This window comes from Nannospalax galili, unplaced genomic scaffold (genome assembly GCF_000622305.1).
Source record: "Nannospalax galili isolate Female #2095 unplaced genomic scaffold, S.galili_v1.0 scaffold488, whole genome shotgun sequence".
Classification (NCBI taxonomy): domain Eukaryota; kingdom Metazoa; phylum Chordata; class Mammalia; order Rodentia; family Spalacidae; genus Nannospalax; species Nannospalax galili.
Genome location: NW_008360316.1, coordinates 2,891,162 through 2,919,120, shown reverse-complemented (window position 1 = coordinate 2,919,120; position 27,959 = coordinate 2,891,162). Strand labels below are relative to the sequence as shown.

Below are 27,959 nucleotides of genomic sequence, written 5' to 3'. Positions count from 1 at the left end.
TTGATAGTGTGCACTTTAGAGGGTTGACCACTCGTGATGGAGTCTGAGGTAGCACTGTGATGATTGCTGCAAATGAGAGAAATGAGGAGTAGTGGGAAGGGGAACAGGGGTTGTAGATGGCTATGAGGTACAATGGTAGCTTTAGAAAAAGCTTATTTAGTGATTTTTGATGATTCTAAGAATGAAGGAATTTAAGAAGTTTAAGATGAATGGAAGATTACTCATGAGGGCTCCTACAGGATGCAGTGGGTAATATAACGATTGCACAGGCAGTTTTTGGTGGCGAGAACTTAGCCCTCAACATTCCCTAGCACCTCTAAAGTGCTTGGTGATTAATGACTGCTATCAAACATTTGCTTCCTGTAAGGGAATTTGAACTCCCCAAGGTGAATGGTAGTAGAAGTTGGGGCCGAACAGATTCCAATTCCCTGGGTGGGAATTTCAGGAACAGAGATGGCAGAATGGTCTGGGGAGGAAAATAGAGGTGACTAGTGATTGGGCTAGCAGAAAGAGGAGTGATTGGGAATATTGCTGAGTTCACTGAAGCTAAAAGCCCTACTGAGGAACCGCCAAATTGATGGAAGTACCTGGATCCAAAATATCAACAAAGTCCAAACTGCTGGTTCTACTCCCAACACTGGCCTGCCAGCCTGGCCTACCTCTGAGAACAGAGCCTGTGGGAGGGCTGCTTCTGAGGCTGGAGGACAGGGCTGGCGTAGTTGAGAAGAGTTGCCACCACATCTCCACAGCCAATTCTGGAAGGTGTTTCCCGGGTGGTGGCTTGCTTATGAGTGTGTGTTTAAAGCGAAGACTCGGTATTGGAAGGCTCTTTGAAAGGACACCTTTGGCAGTAGTGTGGCTATGGAGCTTTGCATTTGATATCAGAGCTGGGGTCAGTTACAGCTCTGCCACTCACTGGCTCTGTGAATTTGGGAAAATCACTTATGACTTCCAAGATTACTTTTGACATCTGTCATACAGGCTGATACAGGGGTGCAAAATGATGTGTATGAAAGCATTCAATGCCCTGTGTCATGCTACCAAATGTAAGTTATGTGTCTGTTAATTTCAGTGGGCAGGGGCTTTTAGAACGTTAACCCAGTGAGAGAACGTCTTCATGATAATGGCCTCAAGTTGATGTGAACAGGAATCAAGGCTATGATAATGGGAAAATGAGGGAGATGATGACAGTGGGAAAAGAGAAGGAAGGGATGAGAGACGCCAGGATTCTGAATTTGAATGACAACAAGAATTATGGGGGGAGGTTAAACTGAGGTGATGACTTTTACTCTGGACTTACTGAATTTCAAGTGCTACTACTGGAGCATCTTACAAGAGGGCAAGAGGAAATATTGTCTGTAAGCTCAGAGTAGTTGAGGCTGGAGTTGGGAGCCAATCTCCAGAAGTGTCTGAAATTAAAGAATAAAATGCTGTCATCAGGCAGAAGTTCAGCATTGCATTGAAAAGGGCCAGGAATAGACTTGAGGGGGCACATAAGGCGAGTGAACGTCCCCTGCTGCTGGGTCTTCCTTGACTCAGTCATAGTTTCCAAGGTTGATGACAAGAATTTGCCATAGTTGGCCCCATCTATCTGTTTGTTCATTTCATGACACATTTTTACTTCTTAGAGCATAAGGATTGTATTCACCTTGTGTACCACAGAATCCTGAACATAAGCCAAATGCATCCTAGAATATACTGAGCGTTCCTCAGTGTTCCTTGTAATGAATCGTTGATTGAATTAGTGAATGCTCTGAAGCTACGGTGTCATTATGAAGGGCGCTCAGGAGGGGCTTGGTCAAGGATTAAGTGACACTAGGGTCAAACCACTGACATTAGTGTTGGTCCCCTTTGATGTTCTATAGAGAATGTAAGTTGAAACCCTAGACAGTCGACTATAGATTCAAAATAGTAGAAGGTCATGGGAATTTAGGACGTTTTCAATATCTATGAAGTCCAGGGTGGTTCGACAGGGAAGTCAAACTGAGACAAACTTGACTTTAAGGTAAGTCATCAATGCCTTAGGAAAAAAATACACTTTAAAATTAAGATAGAAGGAGTTAAAGAGGGGCAGACATGAAGGAATAAGGGACTTTATGCCAAAGCCTTTTGTACATGACCATGCTTATTGTAAGGCCTTTGGGTTGAATTGTGTCACTTAGAAGCTATGACCTTGTTTGTAAGTGGAGTCATTCCATATTAGTTAAGATGAAGTTATGCTGGATTGGGATGAAGCATTAACCTAGTAGCTGGTGTCCTCATCACAGAGAGAAGAGATGTATATAGAGAGGGTGATTGCCATGTTGCCGCATGATGGCAGGAGGAAATTGATGTTAACAGAAGCCACACGTGAGCTGGTGATAGATTACCCAAAGTGGGAATGAGACTCAAGTGGGGTTTCCCTGTTCTATTTCAAATGAAGCACAGCCATGCTGACACCCTGAATTCAGACATTAGCCTTAAGATCTGTCAGGGGAATAATTTTCTGTTGTTTAAAGCCACCTCGCTTGTGGCATTTGGTTATGGCAGCCCTGGTATGTGGAACCTGTGGCTCCAGGTCAGAGGAAGTGAAGGCCATGGAGACTGAAGACCAGAGTGATATGACTTGTTGATGCAGTAAGGAGGCTGATGGAGGGCCTTCATGTTTACTAGTCATGTCTTCCTATGGCTCTCTTCATCTCTGTCTCTTTGAGAACAAACCAATGGGCTTCTGTTTGGTCACGAAGGTGCCTTGTATGATCATTTTTTAATGTTAGTGAATTATACATGTTAGTTGCTGATTTGAATTTAGAGGATGCTTGGTATGGGGGTTGGTTTATTTAAGGAAGAATTGTGCAAGAGAAGTCTATGAGTCTAAACAGGACTGAGTGTTTCAGGTTGAAGCAACTCAAGAGCCTCCCACTCTCTGCTCAACAATCCCATTGTAAAGAAGCAATTAAGTGGTGTACCTCAAGCATTGTTCTGAAGGGAAGAAAACAATTAGTATTGAAGTGACTGGTTACTTTTGTGGTTCTCTAAGAAACCTGGAAATTCCAGACTGGCCTGGAGAAAGGAGCCAGTGGAAACTGGGGAACTATTTAGGGGAAAAGAAAAAGAAAAATCTGTGTCCAAGAATTCAGACATGACAATATTGAAGATTTAGGGAGTGGCCCAGGTCCTGGCATGACTCATTTTATTTCTTTCCCAGAACTCCAGACACTGTATGATTAAAATCCGTGTCTTTTAATTCATAATCCTGGAGGTCCCATGCTGGGAAATGAATTTGAGATGAGTTTCAGGAGAATTTTCTTATACTGAGTACAGAATTAGGTCTTTGCATGTCAGTCCCTTAGGATTTAATTTTTCCATGCTTATAAGTCTTCCAGAGGTAGGCAGGTATATATTTTAGGGTACAGCATGCACTGTGTGTATCCTGCAACCCTGTCCCTGCAGGGCTAGGATAGTAACCTCTGTGGGTGAGTCCACACAGGGAGCTGTGCCAGCAGGGGCTGCTCTGTGTAGCCCCTCACGTGGGTACAGGAACAACTAAGCCAGTTTGAACTTCCTCCCCTCTGAATGTATTTATTCTTCTTCTACCTCCCTGAACCACAGAAAACAACTTGAAAACACCTTCAAAACTTTATTTGCCCAAGAGGTGTGAAAATGGTGATCTTAGATGTTAAAAAATACCCAAACCTCAGTGGCTTTTCTCATTCTTATGTACCTTTTAAATGGGGTGGGAATAAATGGGGACTTTGAGCTGGCTGCTTTTGTAACTGACAGAGATATGTCCCCACTGAGTGGCAGTGTTGGAATGTAATCCCAGCCCCACATAACACTCTGGTCCTTGACTTATGTGCAGAAGAAAAAAAAATAGAGGCAAAATGACTGCAAATCAGTTTTGGTGCATAACTGTGGCTGAAGAAAAGCAAAATTAAAAGAATGTCATCACCCTCCTTTGAAAAAAGAACTGTTTCTCCTTAATAGGAGAGATGCATGTGGCTTTAGTCAAGGTGCCGGCATCTGCTAGCACCTGCCTTTTCCAGGCTGTTGTCCCAGCCTGGCTCTGCTCCTTGTGGGTTTCAAGGTTTCATGGTTAACTGGACCCTTCCTCCAGGTCCCTCTGCAGACACCTTCTAGTTTTGAGAGATGCTAATCAGGAATAAGATCCTTTTCCACATCTGGCACTGAAACCTCAGTCACCTTCTAGATGAGTGGCCGTGCAGCCCACCACACTCAGGCAGTTGTTTTTCTTAGTCATATTGTTGCTTTATCTGGCCACAGCTTTCTTCATCTGTCATGAGCACGCCTGAAAGTCAGACACCAGCCATTTCCCCCAACCTTCTATTTGCCCCTCATTTTTACTCTCTGGGGGTACACCACTGACCCTCGGGTGGGCTCTTCTGTTCCCTTCCTTCAAGTGTTGCTGGCATTTACTGAGTTTGTACAGACCCACCAATTGAGCTACAGCCTAAAGAGGGTTGAAGGCAGTGCTCAGCTGCAGGATGAACGTCTTTGCTTAAAGTTCTTGCAGTGTTAGGCCTGCCCTGAGGATTCACACGTGCATATTGGTTTACAAGAACATTAAAGCATTCCTCCCCCACTAAATTACTTTAGGGCTGTGGGGTAGTAATCCCTTGGGGTTTGGGGTTCACAGTTGGCTTGTGGTATAAGCCAGGTCCCTTTTGGCTGTTTTCACATCTATTTATGGCCCTCTTTTACACCTAAAAGTCTTGCTTTGGTTTTCAAGCAGAAATTCTTTGTGCAATTAGAGAGTCTGTGGTCATTTTTTAAAAGGTTGAAAGCTCTACTAATATATAAGAAAAAAATCAGTAAAGTAAATATGAAATGGATGCTAAATTTTGCATTTGATAAAGCACAATAAAAGACCACAGAGAGAAAAATGATGTGCTAGTATGACAATTCCAGTATTGCATTTGCATAAGTACTTGTATCAAGTACACTATTTTAGTAATGGTATATAGGATAAAATAGATCAGGAGACAATTTAGAAGGAAGAAGGCTGTGTTTATCTGTTGATCTCAGGCTTTAGGCTTGTGGTAGCTGAGGCATTCAAGGTGGGTTTGTGGTTGAGTCTGTGGGTGAATGGTCTGTGGCAGCCCCCCACATCAGCTCTGTCTTTGAACCGTTGCTTATCTTCTCAGTTGTATGCATTGTAGACACACAGAATTCTCAGAATGCTTGGGTTGGTTAGTAGTAGAGTGGTGGATGTGGGATGTATGTGTGCATGTGCATATGTATACACACACACACACACACGCACACACACACACACACACACACACACAGCTATAGGTTTTCTCATTGCTTCAGCCTGTGCATCTGTGGTTTGCTCATCACTAGAGCTGTGACATGATTGCTGGTAGATATGAGTTCCTATCTCAGCTAAACTGACTGGTGCTGTTAATCTCCTTCAGTCAGGAAGAGAGGTAGGCAGATGAGGGTTACAGATGTCAACTTCTGCGGCCAGTGTTGAAATGTTCAGAGTCCTGAGAAAATGTGATGTGAACCACCCTTTGTCTCTGATCATGCTTGGCTTTGTGGCAGATTGAAGGTTAGCAGGTCACACTTAGTCTGTGATGCTGTTCTATTCGGAGGGCACTGTGAATGTGGTTAGGTGGGATGGGGGCTTGGCAGGTGGCTGCAGACTTCACTCACTTTAATGTCTCTTGCCTGGTGTACTGAGTTCATTTTCTTGCATAACACCCAAAGTACCTTATTTCGTCCCCAAACAGGACTTCAATTTGATTTATATTGTTATTTGTTTTTTCAACTGTCTTCTGATGATTTAAAAGAAAAGACTTGAGAGGAAACTAAATTACCAAAGAATAAATCAAAAAGGCCCATGTCAAGGACACTGTTAACTCACTAGGCTTTGAGTCTGAGACACTGACGTTAAAGATTAAGTTTAACAGATGGGGAAGTTCCTATGTTCCAAGTGTATTGTGTGAACAGTCCAGCAACTGAAGATCCTGTTCTGTGTTGCTCTCATTTCCTGGAAACATTTCTGCTCCGAGGTCTCCCCTGTTGCCCAAATGTAGCTAAATTAGCATGGGCCTTGGAAAGCCTGAAAAATCATCCTCCTTTCATGGACTTCTCTAGCTCTTTCTATGGAAAGTGTTGATCTCAAGACAAACTGAAGTCAGAGGCCGGCTGCTCTGATCTGATTGATTCCACCGGGCGCTCTGCAGTCAGGCCCTTCTTCTGGGAAGACCGTATCGAGTTCGGCCACTGTTGTGAATGAAAATAATCAGCTGGTGAAAGCACAAAATTAGAAACCTCTTGGTATATTTATTTCTGTGTCTCAAGAATTCTGATTTAAAGCAGACTTTATTTCAAGCAATGTGAACAGTAGGTCGTTCAGGAGTCTCAGATGAATCGATGTTTTCTTCCCTCCTCTCCAAGAAAATCTATTTAAAGTAAAGGTCAACTCCGTGCTGGAGTTAGAGCCCATTAAATGTGAGTCTGGAGAACAGAGCCAATGCTTCTCTCTTCCCTACAGCTTCATGTACTGGGAACACTGGTTTTCTTTTGCAAGTCATTACTTTTCCCCCACATTCCTGCCCCATGTGACTCTTTTGTCCTGGAGCTTGGCATGAAGCCTGTTGCATTTGCAATACATGAAGATGAGCCTTGTAGGGCTTTGGGCTTGTCAAATTTGGGACTACTTTGAAAATTGCATCTGAAGAGTTCAGTGTGCTTTGTTATACCTAAGAAGGAAATAATGATATATATTTATATATTTAACACAACTATTTTAGATAAGCCTACCCTTCTTTCCCCTTCCACTCTCTTCTCCCTACTCCAGCCTTCTCCAGCTCTCCTCTCTATGAAGGTTATCAAGCCATTGTCTCAGTTAACAAACCCTCACCCTGGCCCTCCACACAGGCCCCCAGAAGAACTCTGCCCCTGTGATGTACGTCAGGCACAGTGATCAGGCAGTGCAGTGGTCAGGCTACATGGTGGTCAGGAGGCACGGTGGTCAGGAGGCACGGTGGCTGGAAGACAGGGCGGTCAGGAGGCACAGTGGTCAGGCTGCATGGTGGTCAGGTGGCACAGTGGTCGGGAGGCACTGTGGTCAGGTGGCAAGGTGGTCAGGAGGCACGGTGGTTGGGAGGCACGGTGGTCAGGAGGCACAGTGGTGGAGTAGCACAATGACTAGGCAGTGGCTTTGTTGCCGAGCTGCTTTCTTTGCTTTCAGGTCCTGTGTGTCCCCAATCTCCATTGCACTTGATTTTCCTGTATTCTTCCTCCTTAAAGGTACAGTTCTGTCATTTTGGTAGCCTCCTCCTGCTCCAGACTACCCCCCTTTACAGTATTTGTTTCTCTTTCATTTCTTTCTTTTTTAAAAATCCCTCTACCACGGTACTTGTTCTTATTGTTTTTGTTTCTCTGTGATGCTTGGGATAAAACCCAAGGCCTCATGTATGCCAGGCAAGCTCTCAATCACCAACCCACATTCAACCCTTGTTTTGTTTTTTATTCCAGTGTTTCTGGTAGAAAGTGAGGTCCTTGAAGGTGAGGGTAGATTATTGATAGTCACATCTCAGGACCTGGACTATCACTAATGTGGAAAGCCAAGTAAATATAGAATTGAGAACTTTAGCACAAAAATGGTGTCAGATACTACTCACTTGTTCGTTTAAAATACACAGACATTAAATATACATGTGTGCATATGTATGAGGATGATGGGTGAATGCCATCCCTCCAGGCACTCAGCTCAAAAATACTGACTGTTTCATTATAGAGAGCTATTTCTGTATCTTGTATATAGGTTTATTTGCACTTACATATCTATACATGAGAGTATATATTTCCTTCCTGGAATAATAACTTTTCATGGCTTCTCTCAAGCATTTGGTGCTAAGTCTTGGGAACCCAACGATATATACAGAAAGAAAAAAGTTTTCATGATCACCCCAGCAGCTACTGACTCCATTCAATTTATGGTTCTATTTAAAGTTTAAAACAGTAAAGCTGACATTTTATTTCTTCCTGTCGAAATTCTGGCATTAAGGAAAGTTGTGTGTGTGTGTGTGTGTGTGTGTGTGTGTGTGTGCCTGTATCTATATATGCATGCATTTGTGTATACATGTGTCTCTATGCACGTATGTGTTTATATGTACATGCATCTCTGTGTGCATGTATGTGCATGCACATGTGTTAGAAGATGAAATCCCAATAGAAAGCAATTTAAGATACTTCAGGAAAATATTTTTATGGATAACTTTTTGGTTTTTAAATCTTTTAATTTTGAAGGCTGAGGCTTTACACATTGTATGGAATAAAGAACCTGGAGAGAGAGAGAGAGAGAGAGAGAGAGAGAGAGAGAGAGAGAGAGAGAACCCATGGTAACCCTGAGAGAAGCTATGTGGAGTACTTATGACACCTTGTGTTTGGATGAATTTTGTTCAATCAGAAATCAAAGGACACAGTGTTGATAAGATGAGGTGTGACATGGCTTTGCAGGGCAGGGACACATTGGAGTGGTGCCTCAGGTGGACCTGTGTCTCCATGCCAGAAACCTACAGCCATTGTACTGATCTTTAGTCCCACTTGAGTGGAGAATGTGGTAGAGAGAAACAAACCAGTGCTCTCTCAGGAGCCAGTGAGCCTCAATGATGTGGTATCATGGAGAGAGTATGGACTTGAAACCAAACGTCCACCAGTACCTGGGTGCAGAGCTCCCACATACAATAAAGTTTCAAGAGAAGTTAGATATCAGTATCTTCTCAAAAAGATCTTCCTAGCTCTAAAATGTTTTAAAACTTGGAGTAAATTTTTTTAATGTAGGGTGAATAGTTATTTTATGCTTAACTTGCTGATTTTATTTCCTGGCCATTCAGATCAATGGTCAAGGACCCTCTGGGCTCCTCGGAATGACCTATTATGCATTTTGCCACTAAGCCAGCCTCAGCCGCCTTCAGAGAGGCCCCTAATGTCTGTCCTCTGCTGGGCTTCTGCTTCCTGAGCTGCACTTGAACTTCCCCCATGGCACATACAGCTCCCACATTGTTCCATTGTGCCATTTCTGTGTGCTCACTTACCTTGCTAGCAGGACCCCCACTGTTTTGGGTGTTACTATGTCCTTATAGGTGCATTCCATAACCACTTCCTGAATGTGTGAACACCTTCACCCCAGGTCCATGTGTCAAGCAATAGAAGGCACAGATACAGACAGAAGTGACACAGGCAGAAGAGAGCACAGGCCGAACAACAGCTGGAGCAGTGACTCTGGCAGAGTCACAAGTTCAGGGAGCAGCACATATTCCCCAAACAAGGGGTGGCAAGCATTGTTTTTAGCACCTGCTATTGGCTAGGTGATTTGTTGGTTGATGTTTTTGACCAGGGAGAGTGGCGAGGAAATGACACCAATGGTTTCTATTCTAACTGAAAGGTACCATGATCCACATAGAGACAGCTGTGAGATGTTCATCTGGAATGCACTGACACTGATGAGGGTATCCTGGTTGGAGTGACTCTTCTCAGGCTGTGCTCCTGTGAACAGTGTCCCATAGGACACCTAGGGATGGTTTAGGTCTGAAGAGGCTTTTTAATCCCACAGTCTCCCCATAGGCCTTCCCACTGTCACCTGGCTGCAAGTGCAGGCTGCTTCTTCACCGCCTCCAGCTTTTGATCCTCAGTCATATGATTCCCACTTCCCTTTCAGTGTCTCTGTTCTCTTACCAGTGATTAAACTCCTCTATCTACATGACTTACTTATTGCCTCTTTCTGTCCATCCTCTGATGAGTTACCAAGTGCTGTTTCTTTATTAAGTCTCTCTGCCTCTGTCTCTCATCTCTCTCTGTCTCTCTCTGTCTCATCTCCATCTCCTCTCCCTTCTTTATTACCTCCCTACCTCCCTCCTTCTCCATCCTTCCCTCTCTTTGTTTTTTTAGACTGGGTTGGAACTCATTGTGTAGCCCAGTCTGGCCTCAAACTTGGGCCAATGCCTTTTGAGGATTTCAGACGTAAGCTGTACACTCAGCTCTTTTTCAAAAATTTATTAACTTTTGAGAATTTCATATAATGTATTATGATCATAACCCCCACAACTCCTCCCTTTAACTTCTCACAGAGCCACCCCTACCCCGCTTTATGCCCTTATACTTCTGAGTGCGGGGCCATCCACTGGAGCATGGTCAACCTACCAGGAGCCACACCCTTGAAGAAAACTGACTCTCCACCTCTCAGAAGCCATCTGTTGTCCATAGCTCCTCATTTAGGGGTGGGGACTCATGAACCCCTTTCTACTCCATGCAAGAATGTTAACTGGCTTGGTCTTGTGCAGGTCTTATGCAGGCAACCACAGCTGCTCTAAGCTCATGAGTATACTGGTCCTGTCATGTCCAGAAGATGCTCTTTTGCTCAGGTCCTCACCTACCTCTGGCTCTTGCAATCTTTCTGCTCCCTCTTCTATGATGATCCCTGAGCCTCAGGGAGGGCACATCCACCTCTTAAACAAGTTTCTTGTTTCTGTGTCTTCTCAGTTGGAGCTACACACTCATCCCTAGACGCTTCCTCCGTGGGTCTGTTTTTTTTCCCAGTCTGTCTTTCATGTTGTGGGTAGAGATAACAAGTACAACTCTGAGTGTGGCACTTTCATACAAGAAAGCCTCCGCAGCTTCCCTATGAACTCCAGGATAAATCAAGGGCTTCCCTGTACCTCCTTGGCTCCACACACTGCAGCACCTTGCTGCCTCTGGCCTGTGAGTCACCTGCCTTCCAGGCCTGGGATACTTCATGCCTGAATGTGACAAGCAAAAGTGAACTCTGAACCCTTTGTGCATTTGTCTATTTCTTTCTCTGTGGTTCTCTCTCGCTCTTTCTCTGGGACCCTCTGTGTCCTAGGCTCTTATGTATATAAAAGCCTTTACTGGCTAAAGGCTAATTCTAGGATTGTTTGCTTAATCTCTATTTTAGCATAAACTTCCATCCCTATTATCTAGCCTCTGCCAGCCTATGTAAGCAAAAGAATGGTGTCCCAGCATGACCCAGTGCCCACTGACCCACTTCCTGCCCAGTTGGTGATCAACTCTACATCACCAAGGGAACCTTCAGGCCCCCAATGTGTGTCATGGAGACTGTCCTCACTCTCTCTTCAGTGCAGGGTACTCCAGGATAAGTGAGACTTTATCTATGCTTTTGCCTTTTTATTTAGTTTCGTTTATAAACTTATAGTAGAACATGGCACTGCCTTTGTTAACTAGAGACTAGTTTAGGATGTGCAGCGATTGTTTGCAGATCCTGCATTCACTGATTCGGTCAACCATGAGTTGGAGAAATCTGGGCAAAAATTAAATCTGTGCTGACCAGGTACAGATTTTTTTTCTTGTCATCATTCCCTACACTGTTATGGTATAGCCCCTATTTATGCAGTGCTAGGAATGAAAAGTCATTTAGAGATGAGTCAAATGCATAGGAGGATGTGTAGATTCTATTAGAAACTACACAATTTATACAGAGGTTTGAGCATCCATACATTTTAGCATCCAGAGGGTCCTGGAACGAATCCCCCACAGATATGGAGAAGAGACTTTATTTCCAGTTTTAAATATGGCAACCATGTAAACATGAACTATTTTTTAACCCAGCAGAGGACACTCTCTGTTCCCCAAAACCCTGTTGGTACAGAGAATATGGAGCTGAGCTGGCAATTGGCATGTGTTGTCTAGAACCTGGCTGGGCTGTGTGTCAGCCAGTCTGCAGCCTCCGAGCCAGGGTGTGGCAGCCCTTTCTGCCCCATGCCTTTGTGGGCCTGTGCCCTGTGTTCTTCATCTAGGCCATCGTCCCGAATGCGTGTTGGCACAGACTACACCTGCCACTCAGTATTTTTTAAAATATTTTTCATTTTTTCCTACAAGGCTAAACAGAACCTGGTCATAAAATTCCTCTAAGAGCATGGAGACTTTAGAAGTTGCCAGTGACTTAGCTGTGTTTTTGAAATACTAAAGTTAAAAGATTTAATCCTCAAAGGGGGGGGCACTTAATGAAGCTGAGATGTCTTATGTTTACTCTCTTACATGACATAAACAAGCTAGCTAGCACAGGTTATTTAGGAAACTAGTTTTATCATAAAGCAGAGAAGTGTGTCAATCAGGGAATGACTTTGTGTGGCTCACATGACCTGGCAGATATTAACATCTGCCCTTCTGAGCTGAATGCAAATGGTAATGAGATGTATAGTGTTCTTTCTTTGCTGAAGTTAACATGATCTACTTAATCACACAGTTCCTTCAGAATGCTCTGCAAACTCTAATTGTTTAGAAATCAGCCTCTACAGGAGTTTCCTTTATAAACTTGACCCTCCTTGTGTTTGGTTGAGGTTCTTTAAATTCCTCCAAGAATCAAGGGGCTTTAGAAATGTAAGTGCACTGACTGTCATGGACATGTTAAAGGTAAAAATGTGAATAATCACACTGAAGTTCATAGTTAGATCATTCCTCCCCAGTGTGAAGATACTAAATGTGGCAGCTGGTTCACTGTGTCCCTCAACAGTGCAGCGGCTTCAGGACCACCATGCAGGAAAATATGTGCCAAGCAACTGTGCCAAGGAATTGCAGAGATCGTCTCAGACTAGCTGAGTGACAGCTCACAAGTGCTGCTTTCACATTCTTCTTGCTGAAGGGTCACACTTTGAATAATTTCCCTATAGGAAGATGTTTCTCTAAAAAGAATTTCATATTTTAAAAAATTGCTAAAAAGACCCACAGTTAAGAGTCAAATAGTAAACACTCCTTAAAGCATAAAAATTATTTTTGAGATCTTATTTTACAGGACTGTCCGAGAATATATTTGTTTAGCATGTAAGAGGATTCCTAAAGCTAAAGAAAAAATCTGGTTTGGGGGAAGAAAACAAATGAAGCATATTAGGCTTGCTATTTAATATCTTTGAATAGTGGAGAGAAGTGCATTTTTTCAGGGATTTTTTTTTTTAACCTCAGTGATTTGAGCTCTGCCAAAACTGCTAGTCACATTTTCTTTCAGTAAGTAGTGGTAACTGATAGTGTTGGAAACTCGTAGGCTCTGAAGCAGGAATGGCCTCCGTCTCCTGCTGCTTGCTCATTAACAACCATCTCTCCTCTAATACTGTCTGGGGTGTCTTTTTAGGAAAATGTGGGTTTCTTCCTTCCTCCTTTTCTTTCTTTTTTAGAGATTTGCTATATTAAAAAATAAAGAAGAAAGTAAAAAATATCATTTCCTATATGCTTTTCTATGGGATTCTTAGGATGGTCCCTTGTATGCAGTAAATACTGTACATAAATACAGAACTGTCTCCAGTGAACTACTTGAATGAGTCCTCTTTAGTTAGTTGTATTTCTTGAAGTTACAACAAACAAAAATCCATTTAATTCATTAAGCATAAGTAAGATTCAGGAATGTACACATGAGCTTAATTTAAACATTCTGCTACATGATATACTTCAAAACATATTATACACAATAAATATATACTACTTTATTTTTCAATTAAAATGGCAAATCCTAAAAAATATTCATCCATTTTTATTTTGGAAATACAGATTAGAACCAACTACTAACTCTAAGACAGCATGATCACCAGAATGGTTCAAATGAAAAACGGAACAACAAGTGTTAGTAAAGATAAAGAATTAGTGGACGCTCACACGTGACTGCTGGGAGCTCAAAGTGGCACATCCACTTTGGAAAAGTCTCATAGTATTTATAAAGTTAGAGATACTCTTGCCTTGTGTGTCCGTCAGCTTCCTACTGCTATGACAAAATACTTGAAATAGAAAGCTTATAGAAATAAAAAGTCTATTTTGACTCAATGGTTGGTTGGTCACGGTTGGATTTGGACCTCTCAAGATGTCATGGAAATGCCTGGTGAGGAAATTGCTCACTTCATGGTGGCTAGGAACTGGGGAGAAAGGGAGATAAAGCACCACCCAGCTCAAATGTGCGATGATGGATGAATAGATAAATAAATTGTGTGGACTCTCATGTATTGGACTACAACTTGGCCACAAAAGAGAGTAGGCTAATTGATATGGGCAAATGTTTTAGATGACTCTCAGAACACTAGGCTTGGGCTGCAGAGATGGCTTAACTGTTAGAGACTCAAGCTCACAACCAAAACATTTGGCTAAGTGAATAGTCCAGACAGGTGAGGCAACAAATTGTTTCTTTTTGTGTATGATCTAAAGGATGGGGAACTGAACTGACAGAGTCTGGGACTGCAATGTGGTAAGACATTGCCTGCAGGGGGGCAGGGAGGATGAAAATGTTCTGTATCTTGATCCTATGGGGTTACAGGACTCCATAGCTTTGGCAGAGCTCACTGAGCTGTGCACTTAAAAATGGGCCAGTGTTATTGTGCTCCAGGAACACTAATTAATCAAAATAATAATAATAATAATAATAATAATATAATAGTAGTAGTAGTAGTAGTATACAGAAGTACAAACTTTTGTAGAGGATTATGGGATAATATGAATTCATTAAATTGGGGTTCATTTAGTCTGAGAAGATACCGTCTTTTTTAATGAAAATATAAATGTTTTGTCATAAGGAAGGATGGATGGTGTTGGGAAGTGTGAAGCTAGGGGAAGAGGGGTACACAGAACCCACCTGGTATCCACAGGCAACAGTCCAGGTGGACTAATGCCTGTGGGAGGCCACCATGTCTGCCTTAAAATTATTAGAATTATAAGAAGTCTAGAAAGTGGACACATTTAACAGATTCTATCTGTATACTTATGAACTTTAAATTTGGGGATATTTATGCGTGTGAGCAAGGAATCAGAGCATGAAGACTTGGCTTATGGTTGCCCCAGGACCTGCTGGCAGAGGCTTGTGTGAATTTACTCTGGGGTTGCCTTTGGCAGCTTGTGTCTACCTACAATGGCTTTGTTGAGTGAAGGCTTTCTGCTAAGTTTTCTAAACTTCTGTTGATCCACTATGTTCCCTAAATGCAAAAGCATTGAGAATATTGGTTTTGTTAGGAAGGAGAGACAATTCTATCAGAAATTAATATGACAGAAAAGAAAAGGGGTGGTAGGAAATGATGGATACAGCTGTTCCAAGTATGAGAGCCAGGCAGTGGGAATGATCTGAAGAATGGGAGGTAAAATGATGAGAAAGGATGGGGATGACAGCAGGACACAGGCAGAATAGATGGACAAGATGGAGAAAATAGAAGCAAAACACGACTGAGCCTGTGGACCTCCTGACGAGCACTGGCCTTAGATACTCACTTGTTCAAGTTAGTTAATTCATAGGCTGCCTGCTCTCCACCTTAAAGACCAAGTATGGTTTACTTGAATTGCTGCTAATGAAACTTGAGCCGGCCTGGCTTTCGGCGTGGTCATCTTGGAGCCCCTTGGAATTTGCAGAACATCAAAGTGAGGGCTGAGGCAGCTGTTGCTCCCATGGCTTCTGAGAAATCCTTTATGGCTCTGCTGAGTTCATGAAGAGTGAGATTGCAGAGTTGCTGAAGTGGTTTGATTTTGAGGAACGATCCCTGCCTTCTGCAGATTGGAAGAAATATATTCAGGTTCTGACAGTCTTGCATTCTGCTGGTTTGTTTATTAAATCTGAAGTGATTAAGAGGGTATCCACCTTCGCATGCCTATCTGCTTATGGGTTGGGCAGGTCTGTACATCAGTAATACTCCAGGGTCCACCAGATGAATGGGGTTGGGGGCAGGGCTCTGTAAACTAGCAGCTGCAGAGCCATCCCTAGAGATGGCAGGTGGTACTGACTGTGGTGTTTATATAGTTTTATTTAAACACTGGAGATTCAACCGCAAGCACTGACCTTGTGACAGCAAACACAAAGTCGCTGAAGACCACAAGAGGGAAGAAAGATTTCAGCATGGCTAAGGGACAGTCATTGGGTACAATCACCCACTGAGGGTACAAGAGCACATCTATTTTAATTGCAAGAAAAATGAAATTGTAGAACATGAATGAACAGCTGGAAACATAAAGTTCAATATTAGCATCTAGAAGACAAGTTCTAATTAAGAATATTAGAATGTTTCTTGTCTTTCTGAGAATGAAACCCTCCTAGCTTCAGCTCCCTATGCCCCTCATAAAAGAAGAGTCCACTGCAACTTTTAGTAATTGGTTTTTTATTAAAATAAAAGAATACAGTATAAATTTTAGCAAGTGGGCTAAGTAGGCGTTAAAAGACCCTGGGATCCAACCACAATTTGTAACATCGTTCCAATAGGAAATGGATTCTAAGTGCTCAATAACTACCTTACAAATAGACTTTGGAATCATAGTCCACTTGAGAATAAGGAACTATGTGCAATAGTAATACCTTCCATTGGCTTGGTCGAGAATGGCCCCAAAGGGACCCATATTCTACCATACATGTGTGGTAAACTCAGCTAGCCTGGGTTTGATCAAAGATTTTTGCTGAGTGGGCATGCAGAACAGAAGTCTTAAAACCAAGGTAGATATTGAAGAGAAGTCAAGGGTGGAGTTCAAAGGGTTGATCTGCAGAGGCATAAGAAGCAAGACAAAGGTAGGACTCTGAGCAGATAGAGAGACCAGGATGGAATGAAGCGGAAGCTGAAGGGGAAAAGGCCAAGAGGTAGGAAGCAAGAATAAAAGAACTAATCATTTTTTTGTCCTCAGTTCTATTCTTTTTTTTTTATTGCGCTTTTTAAATTCCATACAACATTTCCCACTCAAATCCAGTCACCCTCCCCCATTCATTCCTCCCCCTATCCCCCCATCGAACCCTATGTACTCTGCCATACATGCTGAATCCTGTTCACTCAGGTGTTTGTATCCAAATGTCCTTCAGTGTAAATGCATCCGCTGGAGTCTAGTCAGCCCATCCAGTGGTTGCATATAAGTCATACTCTCCCTCACCCAGCAGCAATCAGTCTCACATAGTTCTCGATCTAGTGCTGGCCTGCCACCTATTTCTCACCTTCCCGTTGTGCCCTTGTTTAATTGAGCTGACATGGGTCCTGCACTCAATGCTACAGCTGCCACAGGCTCACATGAGCAAGCCTCCAGTGTCCTGGAAGCCTCCACCTCCTATGTTCATGAACCAGGCCTGGCTCTTAAAATCTTTCCACCTCCTTTTCCACAATGTGGAACCTCACCCACCCACACCTCAGGGACCATTGCAGAAGAACTAATCATTTTTAAGGAAAATAATAACAAAATGTATATCCAAAAGGCAGATCAGCCTACAAAGAAGTCAAAGAGATACCCCCAAGATCTGCAAATGATTTCTCATAAATATTAAAGGGAATATTTAGAGTCAAGGTCTAACTGTATCATGTGCCTGCCGTGGCTTCGTGTGATCAAAGGCTGGTAAACGGAGTTTCTACCTTCAGCAAGTTTGCAAGTTAATATAATTCCAACCAACCACAGAAATGAGCCAAAGCAAAGCGGGTCATAATGGTGATACACAGAATGCTCAAAGGAGAAAATTAGGCCCACCTATTTAATCCCTAATTTTGTGTATTTTCTTGGTTGTATTGAGAGGATCATAAGAATAGATTACACGAAGCACACACATATTATTACCTATGGCATATGGTAGTTACTGTCTAATAGATAGATCTTAGTTAGTTGGTTAAAATAGGATTAACTCATGTAGCTACTTAATGTTAATCTCATGTTAATCGTGACTCAAGGAAGCTATGTACTCATTGTAATCCATAGAAGTCAACAATATCAAAAGAGAAGTTTCTTAGTAATGTTTGGTTCTCTCTTTGCAAGTAGAGAGGGTATCCACTATATAGGTGCAGTTTGCAGTTCAACAGAGCCAGGCCATGTCATTCACTTCTACATGCATCCTGGCTATAGGAGACTTGGTCTGGTCTTCCCACTCACACTGTACCTTAGTGGCTGCTATGGTGTGATGTTTCCCCTGAAGTTCATGGGTTGGAAATTTAATCCCTAACAGAATTGGAAGGTAGTACCTAATGATAGGTAATCGTGAATGGGCCAATGCCACCTGTAAAAGAACCTGAAGCTTTGAGTTTGAGATATTATCGTCTGTCTGTCTGTCCATCTATCTATCATCTATCTATTTGTCATCTCTATGTCTCTATCTGTGTCTCTGTCTCTGTCTATGTCTTCCCTTGCCCTTCTGCCATATGGTAACATAATAAGAAGACCATCAACAGATGCTGATTTCTTGATCTTAGACTTTTGAGCCTCTACCACCATGTGCAAATATGTTTCTGTTTATTATACATTTTTTATACTGTGATATTCTGCACTAACAGCACAAAACAGACTCAGACTGTGGCTTCCTCCCACGCATTTTAGACTGCACTATCCAAGTATCTATAATGGAAATTTCATATTCTATTAGGCCTGTTCTAAACACTAAATGTGATAATGACATTGCTTTCCCACTCTCTGTGTCCTTGTGATGCTGTGGTCCTTTCATCCAAGTGTCCATGGTGATGAAATGAGTGCTACTCCCCAGCTCAAGCAGCTGCCTTTTGACTCAGCTAGCTTCAATTAGAGCAAAAAATACTGTGGACCCTGTGGCTTAGAGAACCAGAGTTTTCTTCAAGGTTCTGAGGGTTGGGAAGTCAGGATCAAGAGGAATTGTTTTGTAGATGAATTTCATCTTGCTGTGTCTTTCACATAGTGAGAATTGGGGAAGAGAAAAGAGAGAAAGAGGAGAAAGAGAAGTGGGACAGAGAACACTTGGGCCTATAACCAGGCCACTAATCCCATTATAAGGGCTTTGCTCTTTTGTCTAATCACCTCCCCAAGGATCTGCTTTCTAACCAGCTTCAAATTTGAAATCCAGATGGATTCAAGGAGCACCTTTTGTGGTTTAACTTGGAATTACCAAAACTTGGTAAGACTGTTTCCCAAGTTGTAAGATGAGAAAATCTCAAGAAGAGTGTGAGGATCATGTGTGAGGATAACTGGACACAATAGCCCTTCTTCATTAGCAAGAGAGGAAGGTGGGGCCCTAGGTTTAGCTGCTGAACATTCATAATCATGGTAGGTAAGAAATATTATACTTATCTTGTAATATTTCTTTCATGAATGTCCCTCTGTGCCCCTGTTGCTGTGAAAACCCAAGTTTTTCAAGTTCTTTTGCTTGCCAGTGGTGGGCGTAGGGTACATATCTCAAAAGCATAGTTTTCTCAGGCACCATGTCTTAGTCTGCTTTTTGCTCTGTTAGAATACCCCAACTGAGTAGTTTGTGAACAACAGAAGTATATTTGACACATGATTCTGAAGTCCAAGTTTGAGGGCTGCATCTCACAAAGGTCTTCTTGCTGTGTCTTCCTTACTAGAAGGGTGGGACAGAAGGAGGGAGGGAGAGAGACCAGAGTGAGCTGCTTTTAAACAAACTCATCTTGTAATATTTCTCTCAATTCATTCTGAAGACAGAGCCCTTGTGTCCCTATTAGGTCCCACCTTTCAACATTGTCACATTGGGAATGAAGTTTGCAAACACTGAGTTTTGGGGATGCATTCAAACCATGGTGCTCAGGCTTGTTCTGATGACACCTTCTTTGTTCCTGCCCCAGAACCTACCATGATTATGAATGTTCAGCAGCTAAACCTAGGGCCCCACCTTCCTCTCTTGCTAATGAAGAAGGGCTATTGGTGTCCAGTTATCCTCACACATGATCCCAAAATACCCCAAACAGAAATGCTGCAGTTCCTAATTCCACTCTCCCCATGTCTCTACTTTTGCTACACCCTCTTTTTAAAAGGCTACAGGCAACAGTCTCTAGCTGGGGAAATTTTATTCTTCAGCCTTTTCCTTCTTGGGTCCAGGCATGTCCATGGGGGTGACCACTGGGTTGAAGGCACAGACCCAGACTGGGGTCTGCTACAGTATCAGGACCTTGTCCCTCCCATGGACTATTTCTTAGGAGGGTTTCCTGTCCTAAATGTATAGTCCCTGGTAGAATTGCCCAGAGCACAGTCTATCAACATTCTTTGTCAAGCAGGGGCTTCCCAAAGTGAACAGATTTTGTTTTTTCCACCTGAAGTCTAAAGACCAGGTTGTTTCAATAAAATAAATATAGATGCTTATTTGAGACTCAGAATAAAATAATCTTTATTATTATTTTTTTTAATTATTTTTATTTTTAATAAAAATCAATGTAGCTTTTACTCGGTATGTTTTTGTTAATGATGCATCTGTTACTACATTAACAAAGCATTCTGAGTGATGGCATTTCATCACTGTTGGAAGTAGGAAATACATGTTTTCTTTAATATAAGAAATCTTTTATGAATGAATGAGGTACAAAAAAGGGAATTTATTGTTTAATGGATGCCAAATCAAGCTCTTGTTCATAACAAAAATGCTATATTCTTAGCCCCATTTTACATATGAGAAAATGGCAATTTAAAGAAGTATCTTACCCAAGGTCAAAGAGGTCATAGGTGGAGAATTAGGACTAGACCTCAGATTGCCTGACCCTAGTGTGAGGTTTCAGACCGCGTCTCTCTTCACAAATCTTTCTATGCTGTCCAAGTGTTTTAATGAGAATGAAAATGGAGAGAAAGATAGCGGAACACATTTCTCATTTTCAGGAACAACTGCTTTTCATTTTAACTGGGGGAAGGAAAATGCCTGTCCATGAAACATGTTTCTTCAAGTCCGTAATTTAGATTACCACATGACAGATTACACAAAAATATAGCTTCATGAGCAAAGAACCATTGTACAGACAGAATAATTTCTGTGCAGACTTCTGTGCTTCGGGATAAATGTAAACTGCATTTCTTAATCAATCAGAAGGCACATTGTTATATTTAAGCAGACATATTCTCTTGGACAATCAGGACATCTTTTTTTAAGTTGCAGGAATGACTTCTGCATTTTAATTACATGTACGAATAGACATTCACCTAGTACTTAGTTGGGCTGGTTGGCAATATTTGATTGGGATGGACAGTCTGGTTTAATTAGATATTGTCTACTATGTGAAAAAGACAGACTCGTTTTTTTTTAAAAAATAATTTATTGAGGATTTCATACAAGCATATAAGGTGTTTTGATCAAATCCATGCCCACTCCCTCCCCTCCAACTCCTCCCATATCTCCCCATAAGGTGTTTTGATCAAGTCCATACCCACTCCCTCCCCTTCAACATTGCCCCCTCTGGAATGGTAGCCCTAAAATCTTTTAAGGATTAGATACAAGCTCCCAAATGCTTTTGATATTTTTGGCCTTTGGAACAGAGTATGTTGCTAAGAGGCCCAAGGACATTTTGACTTTTAGCCAAGAAACTGGCTACTTTTCTTTGGGGTCTTTTTATACTAACTGCCTAGCCAATACCTACCTCCTATCCTTATCATGCCATCCTCTGAAGAGGTTACCCAGCTTGCAGATAGGTAATTGGGAAGCAGATCGCTCTGGCTTCTTCCATGATGAACAGGGACGCAGGGTGAGGCAATTGGGGTACCCCTTCAGTGGGGTTATCTAAAAGACTCCCAAATTGCATAAGTCTTATCTGTAGGGAGAAAAGAAAGTCCTTGACTGGTGAATAGGAGATGTGAAGGAGAAGTAAAGGCAGGAGTAGTTAGCATTACATGTTCTAGACAGAGAACTATAAAAAAGTCAGAACAGGGCAAATTTCAAATGTTAATATGAGAGTCCATTGGAATTTCTTGATGAGAGCTTCCAAAAGCATCCCTCTATTGGGTTCCTCCTCATTTTTCTTTTGTCTGCCAGGGCTGGACTCGAGAGTGATGGATTCAGGATTTGCTTTCAGGCATTTTGATAACTGTTGGAGTGGTTAGAATCAGTATCAGTTCCCTCTCAAAGGCTTCTAGATAGGGGGAGAAAACAAATGTAGCCATCATTTTAGAATAGTAACAGGTTGTCTCCCCTTAGCTACAGGTAGGCACTACAGTATTGCAGACCAAGATTTGAAGTCTTACATCCAAGCAGCACTTTCTGATTCACAACAAAATCATCAATGAGAAATAATTATCTAAATAACTTTTTTTTTTCATTCCTGTGATACATGGAAAGAACGGTTTAATGTGAAGCATTCAGCAGGAATAGAATTCATTTTTTTTCTCTGTATTTTACATCATTTATACCTTTTGGATTATTTAAAGATTACCCTACACAAATTGAGAAATTTGCCATGTAAGTTACAGTAATGCTGTTTTTTCCAAAAAGTGTGTTTACATATGTGGAGGTCCTTGATCTAGGAGCATCAATAATAGTGTGTATGTAATGAGAGAAAGACAGTCCTTAGATCCAATTGAAGTTCTATCACAGGTGAGTACACTCCAGCCAGAGTGGACCCCTGTGAGCATCAAAGGGGTCTCACCCTGAGGATGTTTCACATATCAAACTGTCCCAGAGGGAATTCTAGTAAATTTTGGCATCTGACTATACCATAGGAACTTACCTTTAAATTTTTATTTGCTTTTTATATTTTAAGCCCCCACACATCAACCTCTTCTTTTTCCAGGCAACACGTGCAGCCATCACTCAGCACTGCACAGACCTTGGGAATTTGCTGGGCAAGGAGAATGACGTGGCCCTTATCATCGATGGCCACACCCTGAAGTATGCACTGTCCTTCGAAGTCCGCAGAAGCTTCCTAGATCTGGCACTCTCCTGCAAGGCGGTCATATGCTGCAGGTAGGAATGCATGCCTGCAATTCATGATCTGGTATGTCTGTCTTGTGGGCTTTTGTAGAAGAAGAATCAGTGGATGAAAATTCTAGGCTTCAAGTTGTATGTTAAAAAAAAAAAAAAAGTCAAACATGGGGCCGGAGAGATGGCTCAGCAGTTAAGAACACTGGTTGTTCTTGCAGAAGACTCGGGTTTGAATCCCACCACCCACACGGCAGCTAACAACTGTCTGTAACTCTAGTTCCAGGGGATCCAACAGCCTCTTCTGTCCTCCACAGGCATTGCATGACATGGGTGCACTTACCTACATGCAGGCATAACACTCATACACATAAAAATAAAAATAATAAAATATTTTTAAAAAGTCAAACAAAAATACTTAACTGTTGGTTTACAGATTTTCCCAAAAGCAACAAGTGGCTTTTATGCTTTTGTTTACTGTCTTCAGAGAAGACAAAAAAGATAAGGACCAGGGTCTTCAGTGATGAGTATAAGATCAAAACTCTGCCCCAAGCCAGCCTGGGAAGTCTGTAGGTCTTACCTACTTGGTTCCTTGCTCTGGGTTATCTGAACTCAATTCAAAGACCTGGGTACTCTGAGGCCTCTGCTGCAGCTCAGGCACATGTGCTGTACAGTCATGGGGAGGTTGGTGTGATGCCAGTTTTTGTGTCACAACCTGTATTGGTTACTTTTCTCATTGTTGTGACCAAATACCTTACAAGGAGTAACTAAAGAAGGAGAGGTTTATTTGCTTCACAGTTTGAGAGTATATAGTTCATCATGGTGGGAAGGCCTGTTGGAGTTCATGGGGCCGGCATGTGTGGCATAGTGGGGAAGGCCTGGTGGAGTTCGTGAGGTGGGGGTGTGTGGCATGGTGGGAAGGCCTGGTGGAGTTCGTGAGGTGGGGGTGTGTGGCATGGTGGGAAGGCCTGGTGGAGTTCGTGAGGTGGGGGTGTGTGGCATGGTGGGAAGGCCTGGTGGAGTTTGTACAGTGGAGGTGTGTGGCTAGTACTCTTAACATCTCGGTGGACCAGGAATCAAAGCATGAGGAATGCTGGCACTCAGTTAACTTCTCCATTTTCCCTTTTTATTCAGTCTCAAACCCTTGTCCATGGGATGATGCATTGCACATTCAGGATGGCTCTTTCCTCCTCAGCTAAACCTCTCTGAAGACACCTTTGAAGACATACCCAAAGGCATGCCTCATTAATGCCCTAAGTGTTTCTTAATCTAATCAAGCTGACAATTGCAACTAGCCATCACACCAACCACCCAACCAGAAGTGTTTCTTGGTTCTTCATGGAAGTCTGGGGAGATTTGAAAGGGTGGAAATTGTTAACATCCTATCAACTACACACAGAGTAGAGGTCTGCTTCTGATAGAGATCTGTAAGAAAACAAACTAGTAGGAAGATAAGAGGCCACCACAGGCTAAAGGCATGTGATAGCCAGAGGGTGAAAAGCATGCTGGAGAATGCTCTCCTCTATAGTTTCCCTTTGCGTCCAAGGTGCAGTGTTGCTCACTTCTGGAGGTGATGCTTGTTTTCCCTGAGTCACAAGTCCTGGCCAGTGAGTCCCTTCTGCCTGCTGCCTACAGGGTTGGTCAAGAAGCAGCTGCTGAGCCTGTAAGTGTCTGAAGCAAACAGCAGCAGCAAGGGCCTCAGGAAACCATGCAGATCAGCCTGGGAAAGGACAACTCCAACCAAAGGTTAAACCCTTACAGAGGCTTTCAACAGGAAAATCAAAATGTATCCATCTAGGCTCCCAGGGAAGAGCCAGGGAGGCCTGTGGACCACAGACATAGCCAGCTACTTGGTGCTAAAGAAAAACATCTTTTTCCTTTTCTAGCTTAGGGGGGTCTTTGTGTGCCATACAGATGTAAGTTTCAGGGTGTCAAGGACTGAATAGGCCCTGAAAGCAAATTTCAAGTTAAACACAGTGACTTTGCATAACATAGAAGCATTCATTAGGAAGGGGATCCAAGGGAGCTCATTGCTGTCACACTTCTGATGAACAAAACTGAACACATACTTTATACATAAAGCACTCACACGCTTCATCTGCATTTTACTGTCAGTTGAAAATTTAAATGCTAGCAAAATTTAGTATGTGGTTTTAAGCATGAACTTGGTCTTAATTCTTATTTTCTACATTTAAAATATAATTATTTTATGAATTTCTCTAATACCAGAAGAAAATGTTTCCTTTATTCAAAAAAATAACTTTCTTAGGAAATCATTACATTTTCTAATCAATATGGATTCATAGATGTTGAATATTATATAAAAATGGATAAATACCTTCAAATTAAAACATTAGGCAGTGGGGCTGGAGAGATGGCTCAACGGTTAAGAACACTGGCTGTTCTTGCAGAAGACCAGGGTTCGAATCCCAGCACCCACATGGCGGCTAACAACTGTCCGTACTCCAGTTCCAGGGCCTCTGACTGTTTCTTCTATCCTCCGTGGGCATTGCACGACACAGGTGCATTTACCTACATGCAATATGCATACACATAAAAATAATAAATAAAATATTTTTTAAAAAGACATTAGGAAGTGAAATTTAGGCAATGAAAATGGGAATTGTGGCAGTTCCCCCCAGGTCCTCAGTGGGCCCAGGCATTCTCAAAGATCTTGTCTGTGAACTGAAAACTTCTCCATACTCCATGTAGCTGTGTCAGTCCCAAAGCATCCTCCAGCCAGGCATATGGGTGTGGCTTTAGGCCCAGCCACTCTGAATGCTGAGACAGACAGGAGGGTTGCTTGAGCCTAAGAGATCAAGGCCAGCTTGTACAACAGAGCAAACCCTGTGTCTTGCCTTTCCACTCTTGCTTTTGGGGCATGTGAGGTGTCTGCCTAGACTGACATACATACAGTCTCCTCTTCATAGTATTTAGGGAAATGAGAAGAAATGAGTCTTTTCCTATGTAATTTTTGACTTTAGGAATTTATTGAATGTTTTCATGAAATTACACTTAATTTAGCTAATTGCAAATGGCTTTACTCTAATATTTTCCATGCAGTTAAAAATCCTAGCTTGGTCATCTGTAGTCTGCAGGTCGGGTGCCAATCAGTTTACTTTGGGTCTTAGGTGCTGCTACACTATTAAAGTATGAACTATTACACAAAGAAAACTTCAGTTACGACTTTGATACTTGCATTATGCATTCCTAGGTGTTGTGGAAGAATCAAAGAGAGCCAAGGTATGGCCTTTACTCTTAAGTGACAGTGTCTTATAGTATTTTGCTAATTCTCTGCATCTGCTATGCACTCCAGTTTTTGGACCAGGCCCTTGGTGAGGCTGGCCTAGCCCGAATTTCCATCTTGCCACAAACAATCGACACTACCAGTTCCTTTCAGCGTTTGTTATTGATGGCTCCTGCTTTAAAATTATTTTATTATTGCTATAGTAATAATTATATCTGTGTGTGTCCATATGACAGAGGTGGCATGCGGCACATTACACCTGTGGAGGTCAGAGGATAGCTCTGCAGAGTTGCTTCTCTCCTTCCACCTTTATTTGGGTTCAGGGGATTGACCTTGGGTCACCAGGCTTTGCATAGCAAGCACCTTTGCCCACTGAGCCATCTTTCTGGCCTCTGATGCTCTTCTTTGATATTTCTCTCATCTCCCAGTATCTCCCATTCCTGTATCTACTGTCTTTCTAGCAGCTCTGAAATGTCTTCTAGGGTTTTTGGCATGAGGCCCCATCATAGCCTCACTTTTGTGTCTTCTCCCTATGTGCTTCCCTCTTCTCTCTATTTACTTTACATAGAATCATCTGGAGAATCTTAGGGAGAAAAAAAAAAGAGTTTCCAATGTAAGACAATCAAACCACGAAGCAATTCTATTCCCAGGCATAGACCCAGAACCAAAAACAGGTACTCCAACAAGTACTTATACACATATTTATAGCAGCATTGCTGGCAATAGCCAAAATTTCAGACAACTCAAATGTTTATCAGTTCATGAATGGTTCATCAAAATGTGGTGTATCTATGCAACAGGGTAGTATTCAGCTATAAAAAGAAATGAGGTAGTGATACATCTATAAAATGGATGAAAGTCAAAGCTATGCCTGGTTAAAGAAGCTAATCATAAAAGAGCTGGCGTATGGTATTATTTCATCAATACAGAATATTCAGAATGGACTCATCCATAAAACTAAATAGCCAAGGGAAGTAGGAAGGGGTGTGATTGTTCCAGGGATACAGCTCTTCCTTTGGAAGAGGGAGGGTGAAACATTGTAGAACTGGATGTAGTGGATGGTTACATGGTGTTGTGGTTATGTCTGGCCTCAGTGGCTCTCAGAAACCATGAAGGAAGAACTGATGACCCCCTCACTCTTGCATCTTTTATGCATCTAAAACCAGCACCATGTGAACAACACTGCCAAGTTAGGATGCCAGCTTGGGATGGACCATAGTCCCCAAAGTAGTTAATTTTATGTTCTGTAAATTTTATCTAAATAAAAATATATACACCCAGGTTCCATTCCCAGCACCTACATGGCAGCTACAAACCATCCTCAACTCCAGGTCCAGGGAAATCTGACGCCCTCTTCTGACCTCCACGGCATTGCACAACACGGGTGCACTCACATACATGCAGGCAATACACTCATATACATAAAATAAAAATAATAAATAAAATATTTAAAAAATATGTATGCACGAACAAATATTTATCTAATTAAGTGAAATCTCACTGAATAGAAAGAAAAAATGGAAGTCAATTGAAAAATAAAAAATTAGTTTGTGGCCATTCTCCCTGTGAACAAGTGAATCTGTACTTTAGAGGCTTTATAGACCGCTGGTTGATTCCAGAACTGAGATTGACAGCTTCCCCAATCTGTTTGTGCATATCATCCCCACTCCTAACCCCTAACCCCCACTGAACTCCCACCCAAGAGCCATCTGTGTCCCAGACTTTTTCAGGCCTGCATTCTTTGTATACCTTAAATTCTAGATGTGTCAGTAGAATCAGGCATGACCTCTGCCTACACCTCCATACTCCTGTGCCCACTGGTTCTCAGGAACATGAGTTAGCAACGTTTATAAGACTAAGTCACATAAGCAAATAATGAAATTGAGGTCAGAAATTCAAGTCTTTTGTTAATCCTTGATAAGCATTGCCTTTGTTTTTATAAATGAGGGGATAAATACCTCAGAGAAATGCTATTATCTTGCCCTGGTTTGAGATAACTACAGAAAAGCTGCATGAGTGTTGATCTGAATAATGTCAGGGCATGTGCTAACAGCACCTGACCTGCTGCCTCAGCCACATGAGTATGGTCAGTACTGTCCACCCGTGCAATTTCATGTAACCAGTTTGGTTGGTTGATTGGTTGGTTGGTTGGTTAGTTTT

General features: G+C 42.2%; 1 protein-coding gene across 1 annotated transcript in view; it reads left to right on the top strand.

Annotated features, from left to right (window-relative positions):
- Window positions 1–27,959, top strand: part of Atp8a2 (ATPase phospholipid transporting 8A2) — a 604,547-nt gene that overhangs the window by 213,947 nt on the left and 362,641 nt on the right. Inside the window, exon 24 of the mRNA XM_008824989.2 lies at window positions 22,425–22,597. Coding sequence (XP_008823211.1) covers window positions 22,425–22,597 — 173 coding nt within the window. The remainder of the gene's footprint in view (window positions 1–22,424; window positions 22,598–27,959) is intronic.